Source organism: Fusarium oxysporum, chromosome VI (assembly GCF_013085055.1).
Source record: "Fusarium oxysporum Fo47 chromosome VI, complete sequence".
In the NCBI taxonomy this organism is placed as follows: Eukaryota; Fungi; Ascomycota; class Sordariomycetes; order Hypocreales; family Nectriaceae; genus Fusarium; species Fusarium oxysporum.
In genome coordinates, this window is record NC_072845.1 from 1265026 (window position 1) to 1279711 (window position 14686).

At 48.9% G+C, this 14686-nt stretch overlaps 2 protein-coding genes across 2 annotated transcripts; one reads left to right on the forward strand and one right to left on the reverse strand.

Annotated features, from left to right (window-relative positions):
• Positions 1-558: 558 nt before the first annotated feature.
• On the reverse strand, positions 559-3596 carry FOBCDRAFT_240862 (uncharacterized protein; the record flags this gene model as incomplete). The annotated part of the gene is made up of 7 exons (XM_054704999.2): positions 559-2241; positions 2311-2378; positions 2425-2671; positions 2718-2905; positions 2954-3044; positions 3107-3239; positions 3292-3596. 7 exons carry the CDS (start codon positions 3594-3596, stop codon positions 559-561), a joined length of 2715 nt encoding a protein of 904 aa, XP_054560974.2.
• An 8782-nt stretch (positions 3597-12378) lies between these two features.
• On the forward strand, positions 12379-14569 carry FOBCDRAFT_225425 (uncharacterized protein). The gene is made up of 3 exons (XM_031187011.3): positions 12379-12882; positions 12933-12989; positions 13053-14569. The coding sequence occupies exons 1-3, from the start codon at positions 12743-12745 to the stop codon at positions 14317-14319; spliced, it is 1464 nt and encodes a 487-aa protein (XP_031038146.2). The 5' UTR covers positions 12379-12742; the 3' UTR covers positions 14320-14569.
• Positions 14570-14686: the final 117 nt, after the last annotated feature.

The window sequence follows — 14686 nt, forward strand, 5'->3', positions numbered from 1 at the left end:
CGTGAAGCAAGCAAATCCGTACATAGACGAGAAAACCACAGAGACACCTCGTCTCTCGTATCTGACCGTGGTCCCGAAAGCAATCCAGTCTCATCCAACCCTGCCGTGTCGAAGATCTGTTCTGTCTAAGGGCATCCAAGCCGATATGATTGGTGTGATGTCTCTCGTAAATCCTGTCGTCTGTCTTTGTGCTGTGGCTCGGGGAAAGGCATGCCTAGCATGCTGGTGCGGTGATGTGTCTGGCGGGGAATTAAAAAAACCTGTGGCTGGTTGCGAATAAAACTTTTCGAGAACCAAAAAAAAGTCGTCAAAGAGCGATCAGGTCCAGCTTTAGAAATGGCGACTGAGCCTAGGCTCCTAGGCTCGCATGGATATATAGCTGTGTATAGCACTTGCAAGCTGGGAAATCGAAAGAAAGGATCAGAAATGTCGAATAAAGGCGTCAAAAGAAAAAAGTCAAGCTGGACCATCAGGCCTGATGGTCCAAGAGAAGTTGAACACTGAGATGCCATCTGCCATATACCTGGATGTAGAGGTTGTGATACGGCGTCTAGATATCTAAGAGTTATAGCGACGGTAGCGCTCTGCTTCCTGTCGCTGGCGGCTCTGGTGGTAGGACTCTCTTGGTCCCTGGGGAGTGAAGTTAGAGTGGGGCATACCGCTGTAATTCCCCTGGTAATGCATCTGCTGAGGATGTGCGTATGAAGCATGGCGGCGACCTTGGTACTGAGGTCGACCATGGCTTTGGTATGGGTGGTTGCGAGCATCTTGAGACACATGCATGGGCTCGTGATACTCGCGTTGGTGGTGTCCCTGGAATGGCACCTGAGGTTGCCCCTGATACATGGAGGCAGGATGTGGAGGGGTGGGATACGGAACCTGGGATGGTCCTGGGCCTGCGTACCCATGGTGAGAGGGGCCTGGATACAGCTGAACAGGTTCATGGAACTGGGGAAGAGGATACTGGGGCATGTCCATGTATGTAAAGCCACCAGGAGCGGGAACGGGAGCCATCGCTTGAGGCGGCATAGGCATGTAACCCATGGGTGGCATCGGGGGAGGGTATTGGGGGACCATGTGCGTGTAGGGCATGGCAGGCTGGTACATGGGCTGCTGAGCAGCAACGACAGGCTGACCCTCGGGGGCTTGCTGAGAAGCAACGACGAGCTGGCCCTCAGGAGCTCGCTCCGTGGCATCGCTCTTGCGAGACTTACCACTCTTGTCACGAGGTTGGTCGGTTTCGCGAGAGATAGGTCTGCCGCGCATGTTCTCCTCAGATGCATAGGTTCGCTTGAGCTTGGCCTGGTACAAGAGGTTGCGCTTCAAGTTCTCCTCGGACAGATGGCGACGTCGGATAAGGCATCTCTTGGCCTTCTTCTTCCGCGACCCCTGCTCGTCTGGCGAGCTTCCGCTCTCGCGCCAGGTGCTGTCGTCGCTCTCCGAGAGGTCAATGGGAGGCGGGTAGGTCGAGGTAATAAACATTGACACAGCACGGCGGTGTCCCTTGCCGTTGGCCTTGTCTTCAGCAGCAACCTCACATCGCATCGCAGCGAGTTCTGCAGCAGGTGAAAAGGCCGTAACCCGCGAGTGTCCGTCTGCAGCAAGGCGGTCCTTGAAACCCCGAAGGTTCGGCGGACTGAACTCTGCGGGAGGTGCAGGTATCTGAAGGGGAATAGGAGATGAACCAGTGTGAGATGGTAGCGTGCTCGGCGAAGGGGCGAACCGAACTACGTTACTAGACTCGGCAATAGGAGGATACTTCTCAGGAGACTGAACAGGAGTGACCTCGTCCAGTTTAGTGTTTGGAACCGCCAGCGTTGGAACTGGCAGCGGTCTGGGCCGTACATTCTCTGGCTTCAGCAGATCCTCGGGGTGACAATTCTCGAGGAACTCTCGTTCCTCCCGGGACAGACCTGCGGTTGATACCACGCGGCGATGATTGACTGGGGCAGCGGCGGCGGAGGCGACGCGAGAGTCAAAGCGACGATGAGGACGCTTGACAGGGCGAAGGGGTGACGGATACATGCGAGCATCATCCACACTACCAGGCATGCGAGAAGAACCAGAGCCGGGAACGCGAGAGGGGCCAGAGTTGGGAAAGCGAGAACCAGGGTTGGGGAAGCGAGGGCCAGAGTCGGGTAGACGAGTGCCAATGGCTTGGGGAACAGCGACAGCTTCGGGGGTAGGCTTGGTTCTCTTTCGTTCGACCCGAAGGATGCAGCCCTCAACTTCTTTGCCATTCTTGGGACCAGTGTTAGCAGACATTCGGTACGCACTCAGAACCCGACGGAAGACAAAGGAAGAACTTACGAATTCTTCCATGGCTCTGTCAGGGATATCAAACTCGTCGTACTCGACGAATGCCCAAGGGTGAGGGACTGGGACAGTGAGTTGAGACCAAGTTCATGGACGGGAGTTACTTACGACCACCGTCCTGGTCAGGGGAAATTCGTAGATCAACAGAACGAATATTCCCGCAGATGCCAGCCAATCGGTAGACCATAGCCTCGTCAGCATAATGAGGCAGTCCGCCGAAGAAGACTGAGCGACAGTCCTTTTCATACATCTCCATGAAGGTTTGATCGTCAGCTGGGCGGTCAGAACGCTTCTGAACCATCTTGGGATCAAAAGCCATGATAATGAATGGCGTGTTAGGACCGACGTCCTTAAACTATATTAGCTCTACGATTAATGAAGTTGTCCAAGATTGAACTTACCCGAATGACATCGCGTTTGGGGTCAAATCTGGAGTACAGTACAAGAAGACTAGGAGGAACGGCGAGCTTGGTCTGAGCATCATAGTTGAGAACCTCGACCTTCTTAACTGGTCCATGGCGGGAAAAAATAGAACGAGCCTCGTCGGCGTGAACGTGGCGAGTGTCTTTGCGGAAGATAATGTAGGAGACTATTAGAAGTTAGCATCTGGACATAAAAGTTTGCCGGGAGGACGCACGGTTTCCGCCGCACTTCTCAACTCGGATAGGACGGCCATGGATCATATCTCCACGGGCCTGGTGCACCGCAACATCGGCGTGCTTGATTTGCTAATAAGAAATTAGTTCGCCATGCGCCATGGAGGACTGATGGGCTATCATGGTCAACTCACAGTGTATTGAACAAAGGCCATAGGCATGTGTCTGGTGCGGTCACGCTTCACCTTGACGAAGACTGTGCCGAACTTGCCAAAGTGTTTGGTAAGAGAAACCCTCAAGGTGAGATCATCGACGTGTTGAGGGAGGCTGGACTCAAGGTCAGTACATGTATTACACGGCGAACAAACAAGCTACTCACTTGGCCACAAACAAACAGGCATCTCCAGGGTAAACAGCCTGGGCGTCGAACTCTCGAGGGATGTTGGCAAAGGCATCCATATTGGATGGCAGAGCGGCAACAGTTTGGACGACTTGGTTTATAGACATGAAGTCGCCGGTGAGCACTTGCTCGGGCTGGATCTCCTGGCTTGCCATCATCGGAGCGGTGGGCTCTGCGGCCACTGGGTAGTCGAAGTTGCCTTCTCCAGCTTGATGAGTGTTATTGTAGGGGTAAGAGCTGTATCCAGGCTGGGCGACATTGTCCTTTTGGACGAGAGATGGCATGCTGTGGACTTCTGTCAGCAAAGTTCACATTGAACTCGTTCTCAAACCAGTAAATACCTTTTGGAGTTAGAGAGCGGTCGGCTAGAAGAGGCTGAACTTTGTTAGTACACCTGCTTGTTCCGGAAATGGCAAAAAGAAGCAAAAGTGAAGCTTGTTCGGGAGAAGCCCCTGAGCTGCTTGCTCGCCAGAAGACACGAAAAGGGGCTATCCCCGGAAGTTACCACGAGAGTAGCTATTGACATTCCAAGAAAGCGCGCGGATCTTTTCTCGTCGAAACAACGAGAAGGAGATGAAAGAATTTCAAAGACGTAGGGCGTGAGAAACCAGTGTCTTCAACAGAGACCCAGCCACAGCAAACAAGACCTCGTGCTGAAAGAGAACAAGCAAAAGAAACAGGAGAAGTAGAAGGAGAAAGAGAAGGGAGAGATCTAGACTGTTCTTTCCAAGACAATAAAAAAGAGATGAGAATATCCCCAAAACGACAGAGCTACGAATTTTAGAAACGAGTGTCTTCGCCAGAAGTCAAACCACAGAGACATCCACCGACTTCGCATCGAAGGACAAACAAGAAAGAGAGGGAGAAGGAAGAAGAGAAACACCGGTATTTCCTCTTGAATATGATACAAAAGAGATGGGCTGCGCGAGACCAGCGTCCCTTGACAGGTTGACGCCAGAGATCGAAACAGAGAAGCCCGACTTCGCGCTGGAGAAAGAACTGACGAAAGATGAAATAGAAGGAATAAAGCATAAGAGGATACTGGGAAAATAAGACTCAAGAAGCCGTTGGGCTTTCGCTAGATTCAAACGAACCGGCGCTGGGCTCGCAGTCAAGGCAGAACAGGGAGAAGATTCAGAAGTACTAGAAGGAGATACTTACATCTGGGAGAGCCATCGCTCTCCGACTCCTCCTCATCGCCCGAGTAGTGTATGTTCAGGGCAGAGAAAGCGTTTCGAAGCGTGCGGTTCGTAGACGCGACCGCATGCGGTGTACGATACTCAGGTGTCGACATGATGATGACGGCACCAAGGGCGAAGTGAGGTCTGTTGAGTAACAACACGACAATGTTAGCTTCAAGTGGAGAGAGGATGTTGGAAAGGAGAAGGAAGAAGTGTGGGGAGCGAAGAAGGAGGAGACGGTTTTGGTGTCTTGATAAGGGGGAGTGGGTGGGAACAGTGATTCATGAACCTCGTTGACGAGTTGAGATCTGACAAGTAGCAAGACGATGACTTGAGTGATAGGGGAATGTTGGAAGGAAAAAGAAAGAAGTATGGGGAGAGTAGAAGCAGGTGTTGGTTTTGATGTCTTGAATAAGAGGAGGTTGGCGACAGTGAATCGTGAACCTTGCCAGCGAAGTGAGGCCTGACAAGTAGCAACACAATGATGTGAGCTTCAAGTTGATGTAGGGATGTTGGAAGGAAGAAGGAAAGTGTGTAGGGGGAGGAGAAGCAGGTGGTGGTTTCGGGGTATCGAATTAAGGGGCGGACAGTGATTCATGTACCTTGTCGACGAAGTGAGGCCTGTTGAGTCGTGGTGTTAGCTTCAAATTGAAAAAGAGATGTTGTAAGGAAGAAAACGGAAGTGTAGGAAGAGGAAATGGAGGTGATGGCTTTGATGTTTTGATGAGGGGACAGTAATTCACTAACCTTGTCGGCGCGTTTTTCTGCGTTCTTGCTTGAATTTGAGAGAGGGGAGCGATGTTATCACTAGATAGTCTTCAAGTCAGTATTAATTATGATTTGAAGTCTGTTTTGTTTTGTGTGTTGTGTTGAGTTGAGGTGAAGCTCATGATCTTCTCGCGAAAGACACAGGGGGCCAAAGGAGCGACAACAGGTGAAGGGGCAACAACAAGTGCCAGAACGTGAGAAGACGACTATTATGATGAGGCAACCTTCAAGTCGTTAATTATCGTGATCTGAAGTCTGTTGATGTGTTGAGTTGAGTTGAGAAGGTGAAGGTTGTGATCCCTCGTGAGAAGATGCGGAGGTTGAAGCGAGCGGTCACAAGTGAACAGGCGACAACGAGCGGATGAACGCAAGAAGCCGATGGAAGTGATTAGATAGCCTTCCGCTCAGTATTTGTCGTGAACTGAAACCTGTTGTTTGTCGTGTGTTGAGTTGAGAAGGGGAAGTTCGTGAGCTCTTCGCGAGAGAACACAGAGGACCACGCGAACAGCAACAAATCAAGGGGCAACAACGAGCGCCGGAACGCAAGCTGGTGATGAAGATGATAAGGTAGCCTTCGACTCAGTTTTATTGTGATCTGAAGTCCGTTGTGTTGTGTGGTGGGTTGAGAAGGGGAAGCTCGTGATCTTCTCACGAGAAGACACAGAGGGCTACGTGAACAGCAACGAGTGAAGGGGCGATAACAAGTGGCATAACACGAAAAAACTATGAAGTTGATGAGAAAGAGCTTCTCAATAAGAGGGTACTTGATATGGGTTGTGATATATTGACGTTGCTGAAAGAAAAGTGCTTACCGTGCTTGTTGTTGGTGATGCTGGAGGAGAAGAGGGGGAGAAGTTGTGAGCTTGGGAGGCGAGTGGAGATACAGTAGAGATCCAGGTCACGGTGAGTACATCGGCGGTAGCGGTCACGACACGGTGAAACTTGGGATCCAGGGGTAGGGCAAGTTCAGTTGTACAGCCTGTATTTCGACAGCTACGACAGATCACTCTGGACGCACGAATAATGAAGATACGGTGATGCAAACTATCAGAATGTGACCTCTGGTGCTATGAATACATGTTTAAGCTTCATTGATGTGGTTTAATGTGTTTGTGAAGCAGTTATGGTGTTGCAGCGACATGGCATAGTGCCGGATACCGACGCCGGCGGGAGCGGAGACTTCTCGCATAGGGGCTAACATCAACTGTTACACGAGAACTACATCCCCTGAAGGATGTCTACTAGGCAATAAACCACTGAGGTTTTCGTAGTCTGCATGCCGTTGGCCTATTAGAATTTATGAGTACTGCAATGCCATAAGTATACCCATATGCCTACTCCGCTGGAAGAGTACCTGAGAAGAAATTGTATTTCTTACTAGCTTGCAATCTTATTGTCTTCTCTAATGCATATTTATGAATCACAAAGCTGCTGGTAAACTACTAAATGTCAAAGAAAAATAGTAAGACAAAACAATAACACGGTGCAAACAGCAAACACTCTTCAACAATTCTTTGACCTGCTGGCATTTTGCTTCTGTATTCTCATCGAACCTTTGTGACACTATTTCTGTTGCTTATGTTAAATAATTTTGCTGATTTCGTGAGGTATCAATCTTGGACCCATACCAGCCATTTTCAGGTCTACAGCGCCTAGTGGTAATTCCACCATATTGCATCAACACAGCATTTTCTACCATTCCCATCAAGCTTCACGATACTTCCAAGCCTCTCAAGCATGTTCTATTATCTTGAAGCTTCTGTGTATCTTCATGTTGAAGTCACTCAAGTTGGCGGTGGACGACCCTCCCCACCTGGCATGACGTTACACTACATCACCACTGTAGGGATCCCTCTGCAGTATTCTCACGTACCTAGGAACTCTCTTACATTGTCTTGTCGACTTCTTGTAGGTATTATACTTGCTGATACTCTTAGAAAGAGATACCAAGGGCTGATGTCGACATCATGCTCCTGAGGCGCTACCGACCGCCGACCGGAAAGAAGAATTTGATAGCTTGCACCGCCAAGTCAAGATCAACACATCCATCTTACTCGACCAGTTACGGACTCAAGATTCAGCGAACACTCAGCAAGACTCGAGTACACTCAAGCGCTCGTCGCTCCCTATGCGTTGGCCGACAATCCGATCGAAAGGCGGCGAAGACCACCACTTAAGTCCTCTGTAGCCATCACTAGCCCTTCCTTGATCTGCGGCAAGCTGGACTTCACTCGTGAACAGATTTAGGTATCTCAGAGGTATCGCGAAGCTCATTGAGTCTGTCTGGTGTCAACACAAGTGCAGAGAGTGGCCATTGAGTTCGAGGCGGCGATCGAGGCTTCCGTCCCTTCTTCATACGCTTGAGGGTATCTCACATCGTTGAGCTCTAGTGATTAGTATACTAACGAAGACTCCTGTCAGGGCAGACTCCAATGGCCCCCTGGCCATACAAGACGCTTCAGCACAAAGCGACGATGACAGACATCCTACAGCGCTCCCGGATCTCCCGTCACCCCAGAAGCATTGGAAACGGCGCCTGGGTTGCTCTTAGAGACTCGGACAGCAAGATCTCATGAGCACGAGTCATCACTCAGGGGCTCAGTTACGTTGAGTTGAGGATGTAAGTTGGAAGACCCGAACTGGATCGCCACAGATACCTCTTATACGAACGCCGGAAACAGTCATTGACAATTACTCTTATGCCAGGTGATCAACCGGAAAGCCCAGAGGCAACCGAATCCACCTAACATGAAGCCGAGAAGAAAGGCTCGTAAGCTGAAGTCACCCCTGATGCCTACCGATTCCACCGCCGAGGCTGCTGGTACACCTATCATCTCCCCTTCTGTCCCGCCAATGCTTCTTCACTCGTTCTTGAGCACTTGAGAACTATCAGTGGCTAGATCGCTGTCTTTATATCTTAGAGGCCTTTGTTGGCACGATCTAGTCAGATCGAACATGTTGCGGCTTGAGGGCTCGTGTCCCGCAAAGCCAAATCTCAAGCCCGGGGCCCGTTACGATGGGCAAAGCCAAATTGGTTCTGCACTTCGAACTCACTGAGCTGGCCGTTGTTCGCAGCTCGCTCAGCGGTGGCTGTAACCAAGACAGACTGAAATCATGGGGTCTTACAACAATATCAGATTGGACTGTCAGAAAGTGAGGAGCTTCTCTATACCCTTTCCTAGATGAAGAGTTGAAAGCAATGAGCCTTCCGGTCTTCTTTGGAGGACATCCAGATCTACCGAAAGACCCTTCAGGGGCCCAGGAAAGAGACCCGAGGACCAGCTTACGTCTCAGAGTAAGCTGCGAGAATCTGAGGTTTCTGCACTCCAAGACACATTGGAATTAACGAGGGTAGGGCAGTGGTACTAAAGGTTGGCGTCATATTTCATATACGTTCGGCCATCTGGCAATGACTTGAATCCCTTCTTTGGCATGATGCTCTTCTCTCAAGGCCGCGGAACTGCACCCCTTCAAAATTTGGATCCCAATTCACTCGGAATAAATTACTGCTAACCAGTTCTCTTAGGGAGTTGTACACTTTGGCCGTTTCTTCTCAGACAAACAAGTCTCAAACCCAGTCTCGATCCCCCTACGTTCACGAGTAACACCAATACCGCCTAAACCGAGTATCCAAAGAACTATTCTGAGTGCCCTAGCAAGCTTCGCATCATGAGTCTCTCTGAAGCCTTTTAGGACCTTTCTGGCTTTGAGAAAGTCGATTCTTATGAAGAGTGCCTTAGAAAAGCTGTTTGTGGGAGACCCTTGCATTTCTACAAGCCATGCTCGATGCTCAGGGGCTAGCTTTTTCCCGTACTTGTTATCAGAAGCACCCAGTCAAAGAATTTTAAATACCCTGCTTAGCTAGGGCTCTTTGTTTTCCCTTTTCATTTAGTTAAGAGCGATTATGGTTTATGGTCCTTAGGGGCTCTGCCGTGAGACCTAGCTTGTACACTTGTGCCTCCTTTTACGCTGCTATTACCAGAATTCCTAAAGATCCATTAGGTCCTATGTCCCAAGAGGCTTCAAACTTCAGACACTGTTAGCGGCTTGCTCGAATAAGCTAACAAGTGTTATGTAGTCTAATCGTTATGGACGCTGACTAACTCTAAGAGTCCGTATCGAAAAACCAGAACATAGAACCGATCTGGAAACCAAATGCCATCATATGGTTTAGCAAATCATACCTAGCATTAAATTATCATAAGGATTACTTAGATATCAAGATTAAACTAGGAAGCTTGCAAAGGAATATAGGTATAATACCAGTAAGGCCTAATGTTTATAGAACTGGTTAGCTATTGCTATCCTAAAAGGCATCTAACAATACTATAATTAAACTAAAGTTACTTTAAGCTTACTTAAATACTTCTATGTCAAATAGTAATATATTTAGGGCTCTGATAGGAGAAACTTTCCTATAATAAGGTGTATTGTCTACCCCTAAGTTGGTAATATTTTCTAACATTTCTCTTCCCTAATTTCAAAACCTCAATAAACTTATGCGCCGAATTCATTCTTTTAACGATTAAAACTTATACGAATGTAGGATGGATTTACCAGATTCGAGTGGCATTTTCCCAAGCCCGCTTATCTCCTTAGGGGCGCTTGGGAAAGGGGTCGACATGGTGCTCCTTCAGTAAGGAGCACACAGGATACTCATACTGAGAACCTCGAAGACAGCGTTTGTCTTAGTAAGGCTCCTGTGAGTTCAACAGGAATCCTGTGCTTCAGCTTTAGACTACCAACAAGCTCACAAACAGCATGGTAGTCAAAGATCAGCGGCGTCTTTTTTTTATCCTGTTCAAGACGTTCCAGCCACGTTTCATACATACAACTAGCTGCTAACTAAGATACAGATATTCGATCCCCCTGCTGAGTGCGTTTAGCCCAAGCAAGCAGTATTGGAAGGAAACAAGCGGCCAAGATGTGAACTCGGGTGGGTGAGGCACAGGGCCATGCAAAGAAAACTCTCTTGAGCCTTGCCAATCGAAACAGGCTGGAATATTCCTAAGATGAATTGATCTTTACGGTTATTTGGCTCATGCTGACTTCAGCGATGTACAGTAGTAACTTCCCCTTCTTCCGATACCGACACCGATATAACGCGCGCGTGTTTCACGTTTAGCTCTTTGGGAAACTCTGCACGAGTATCATTTCGAAGGAATCCTTGTTGCAGTCTTGTCGAATATCCAGTCCCCAGAAACGAATATCCGTGGTGTCTTATACTTTGCCCCCCCAGCGACTTGCCCTGGCAGCTCACCATCTTCCCCGACCGCCCGGGATACAACCCACGCTGTCCACGAACTCTCCCCCAATCTGTCAGTGGTCAGATCTTCATCGCAAGAACATATGGTCGTGTTGCCGCCCATGCCTAGGCTTCAGCGATGTTCTTGCCTCTGCACGCTGTGGTATATCGCTGATGCTGCAAGTTCAAGCGCAGGGATGGTGCCAGAGACGATTCAGCTGCATTTCATAACGCAAATGCCGGGAGTTCCAGACGACTCAGCCTCAGCCTGGAAGAAATGTTCAAATCAAGGATAATGAGGATACGAGGCGTCGTTACTCTGCCGCCCTCATTCCAAATGGGTATAAGTGAGAATGTTCATAGCAGCATCAATAAACAACAATGGAACCAGCACCGCTATGACCTATTTAATTTACTTGTGGATAACATTCCCCCTTTGACATTGTATGATTCAGCTAATGAAAGTCTGGTGAGCTTGCTTGTAATTGACCTTGCATCTTGTTTCTCTAGGGTAAGTATTGGATCTTGATATGAGGCAATCACCAAATGGAAGTACCTGGATATTCCCCGTGCACCCAACCGACAGTGTGTGAAAAAGGCAGACTGCTTTGATGTATTACCTTTCTACTATTATCTGGTAGCTCAGAGATCTGCATTGGAAGAACCATTGATTCAAATGCTCGTCCTCATTTGTAATATGTTCAGGATGCAAACAAACTGGGAACACTTTGACCAGGGGACAAAAATCAAGACCAGTCAGGTCAGAGCTACTACAAGGTTCCCCTCAGCCACCGTAGCTATGGTGGCCTGTCTATACATTTCTGATCGAATCTCAAGACTCCTTTAACATCCGAGCCTGCATTGGATTAAAGCTGGAGCGACAAGGAGGGATGAAAACTTAGGACCGTTATCCTAAGTGATAAAAAATAACTGGCCAAAAGCCCTCAAGTCTGCACTAAATTAACCTAAATCTTATCACTTTTAGAATAGAGGTCCTAAGCTTCTTGCTCCTTGAGGAGTGAGAGGCATTCTCCCGTGTAAGTACGGGACCGGCACGAACTCGGTGATTATCTATAAGGATATCGCGCTTGGTAATGGATATAAAACAGCGAGTGTCGATTCATCATCAGTTTCCACTTTATGGGTTTTGATGACAAAAACAGGGGTCAATGCCACCAGATACGAAGCAAGGGAGATGAGATGAGATGGGATGGACTGAATGGACCTGGAAACTGGGAAAAGGTCACAAGAACAGAAATAATGCATGTAAGGACCTCGTCGTCACTTCCAACTTTTGAGCTGTCTCTTGTGGCAATGGAAATGCACGAGGTCATGAATGAGCTGCATGCTCTTTATGGTGCGTGGGTCAAGGACCAGGGTAACAGTAATGATAGCATCGATATCCATGATATTAGACGATTGAGCCGAGGCATGAGACAGGGTCTCTTGAGAACGTTTGAAGCTAAGAGATTGACAGCTGCCTAGAACTTTCTGGCGCTTAACCCGCGGCAATGGTAAAGATGAGACTGAGATCAAGGGGAGATTTCAGACTTCGCTAATGGAAAACAGTGACACAATCGGATGGATAGAAGCCTTCGATCCCAGGGCGGCTTCTTCCATCTTCCCCACAGCGGACAGCGGGCACCCCTCCATCAGGCCCCTCCCTGGAGCCCAGATGCCAGAACACTCAGTCGGCATCCAATCAAAGTTGCCCGACGCTAATCGCGGATACTTACCCGGGTCTTGTCTTTCCAATTCTTTAGGTTTGTTGCTGCAGGGCGCGGATCATGGGAGTGCTTGCCCGGACTTCAGATACAGGGGCGCTTGGTTTTTGGGCCGCGCTTTCCATTCATTAATTCACATTCTGCGACAGCCAAGCAGGTTCGTGCGTACGACCTTACATGCAACTTCCCTACTCGGGCTGGAAATGAAAGGGAAGGCAAGAGGGAAAAATCAAATTACCTTGAGGCTTCTCGGTCATTAGGGAGGCTCAGCCTCATTCGCGATCCGTCCCGTATTTGTCTTGCTTCTTCTTCCCCCCTTGTCTCACTCAAAATTCATCTGTGACGCATTCACTTGTGAAACCTTTCATCCGTCACCGGCCTTTCAACTTTCCTTTACAAGCGCACTCGTACATCGTTACTCTGCGGCAACATTCAGTTCAACCTGTCACATAGATACTTTGTCAATTCCGGCGGGACAAAACAAGAGAAATCGGCGAAATCACAGTAACCAAATGGACAAGCCTCAAAGCCCACCAGTCACATTTGCACCAGACCCAGACGTCAAATCCAGGGACCAACCAATGGATCACATCTTCAAGGCCGTAACGTGGTCTGAGAAAGAAGATGAACGGCAGCAGAACGAGAGACGCTTGTAAGTTTTTGCTCTGACTCCTTCTTGAACTCGTCTGACATCAAGCTCAGATCCCTCGAGGCCCAGGGCCAAGACAAGGTCACCCGCTGGATGAGAGACGGACTACAGTACGGGTAACCCCATCTCTCATGCGTCTCTGCTCGTCTTTTTCACTCTCTGATGATCCCCAGGGTTCTCTATTGCGATCTTCTGCCAGACATCTCCAGCGTAGTACGCCCAGTTGACAAGTCCGGCAGTTACATGGACATGCTGCCATGGTGGAACCCGGATTATGAGTCCAGTACAACTCTATCAACTACCGAGAGGGTTTCCCCGATTCCCCAGGTCAAGACCCTATTGTCTCCTGATGAGCAACATACCGACGACATCAAACGCGAGAGGGCGTTCCATGACCTTCTGGCCAAAGCTGGGGGACGCCCCTGGTATTCCAGTGAGCTCATCGACCAAGTCGCCGAGAATCCAGAAAACCACGCCGAGCTTCTTGAGTACTGGAAACAAGACGCTACCGGATCGGGGAAGCAAGAATGGATGGTGTTTGAACGCCAGTTGGAAAGGTGGAACCAGTTTTGCCGTTATCAGCTGAGAGTTAGACGAAACCGGGATACATTTGACGAATACCTGGCGCGATGTACGAAGTGCCTATCTAAACAGTCGCTCACCACGCCACTTCATATGAAACCAGATCCGACAGACCAGGATCCATTATCACAATGGCTTGAGTACCTATGCTTTGAGGTGTCAGAGCGCAAAAAATACTCGTGGTATAAGCGCTATAACCAGCAGTATGAAAGCGCCTGGCAGACACTCGTTGACTCCAAGTTATTGGAATTGCATGAAGACCGAGATCAGATTGAAGCAGCAGGATATATATCAGTACCAGATGGTGAAAGGACCAAACTAAGACAAGCCGTGGAGGTGGCCAGTTCAAACGTCTTATTAGCGGAACGGGATCTGTTGAACCCAAGTGTCAGGGGGCCAGTAGCACAACGGAAGCTCTTCGAGACTCAAGCCAAGCTAGACTCTGCAATCGAAGCTTTTGATCATTTGCAACGTCGGGGGGATGCGATCAAGGTGTTTCTCCAGACCACCTCTGCCTATCGCGAGGCAAGGCGTGGAGCCCTGCGACACCAAATGCTTTTACGATGGATGCGGCAACAGGTCCCGTTGATAGAGGAGGATCTTGGTTTACCGCCTTCGACAGGACATGTGGTTGTGGATGACGATGTGCTTTTGGAGACTGATAGCGACGAGAGCGACGACCAGAAACTGAGTATTGGCTCTTCTCGCACCGAGTTGATGGACACACTTGCCGGGCTGCAACGAAATGAAAGCAAAAAGCGTCTTGCGAGTATTTCGGCAGAAGTTAGTCGGACCAACAGCAATGTTCCCCCGAAGCGCTTCAAACATGTGGGCGATGATGAAGACGAAGCGAGCTAACAGTAAGAGATGATGGGTCACATTTATGTTTCTATGGGAATCTCTTTGACTTGCTGACGGCGTTATCTATTATGGTTTTGAGGAGGAGTTAGGAATCACTTGGATGTACGTGGCATGGTGGATCTGTAAGAGCAGGAAAACGGAGTCTGGTCAAGCTTATAAGAAGAAGCTACATTAACCTTGTAAGATATGTGAAGCTCATTGGCGATTTATCAAGACAATTTTAAATGTTTGCATGTATACTCCAGACTTTCTCATCTGATAGAAACTGCTTATGAATTTGATGGCTGTGAATGAAATTTAATACTCTCGATATCCATGCAGCCATGCTTTTGCCATGGTCAACCCTAACCCATGGGGTGTGATC

Excerpts from the sequence above, each read along its gene's own strand:
- FOBCDRAFT_225425 (XM_031187011.3), top strand. The coding sequence starts at position 12,743 with ATGGACAAGCCTCAAAGCCCACCAGTCACATTTGCACCAGACCCAGAC. Across the intron at positions 12,883-12,932 it reads CAGCAGAACGAGAGACGCTT|ATCCCTCGAGGCCCAGGGCC; the intron begins GTAAGTTTTTGC and ends CATCAAGCTCAG. Across the intron at positions 12,990-13,052 it reads TGGATGAGAGACGGACTACA|GGTTCTCTATTGCGATCTTC; the intron begins GTACGGGTAACC and ends GATGATCCCCAG.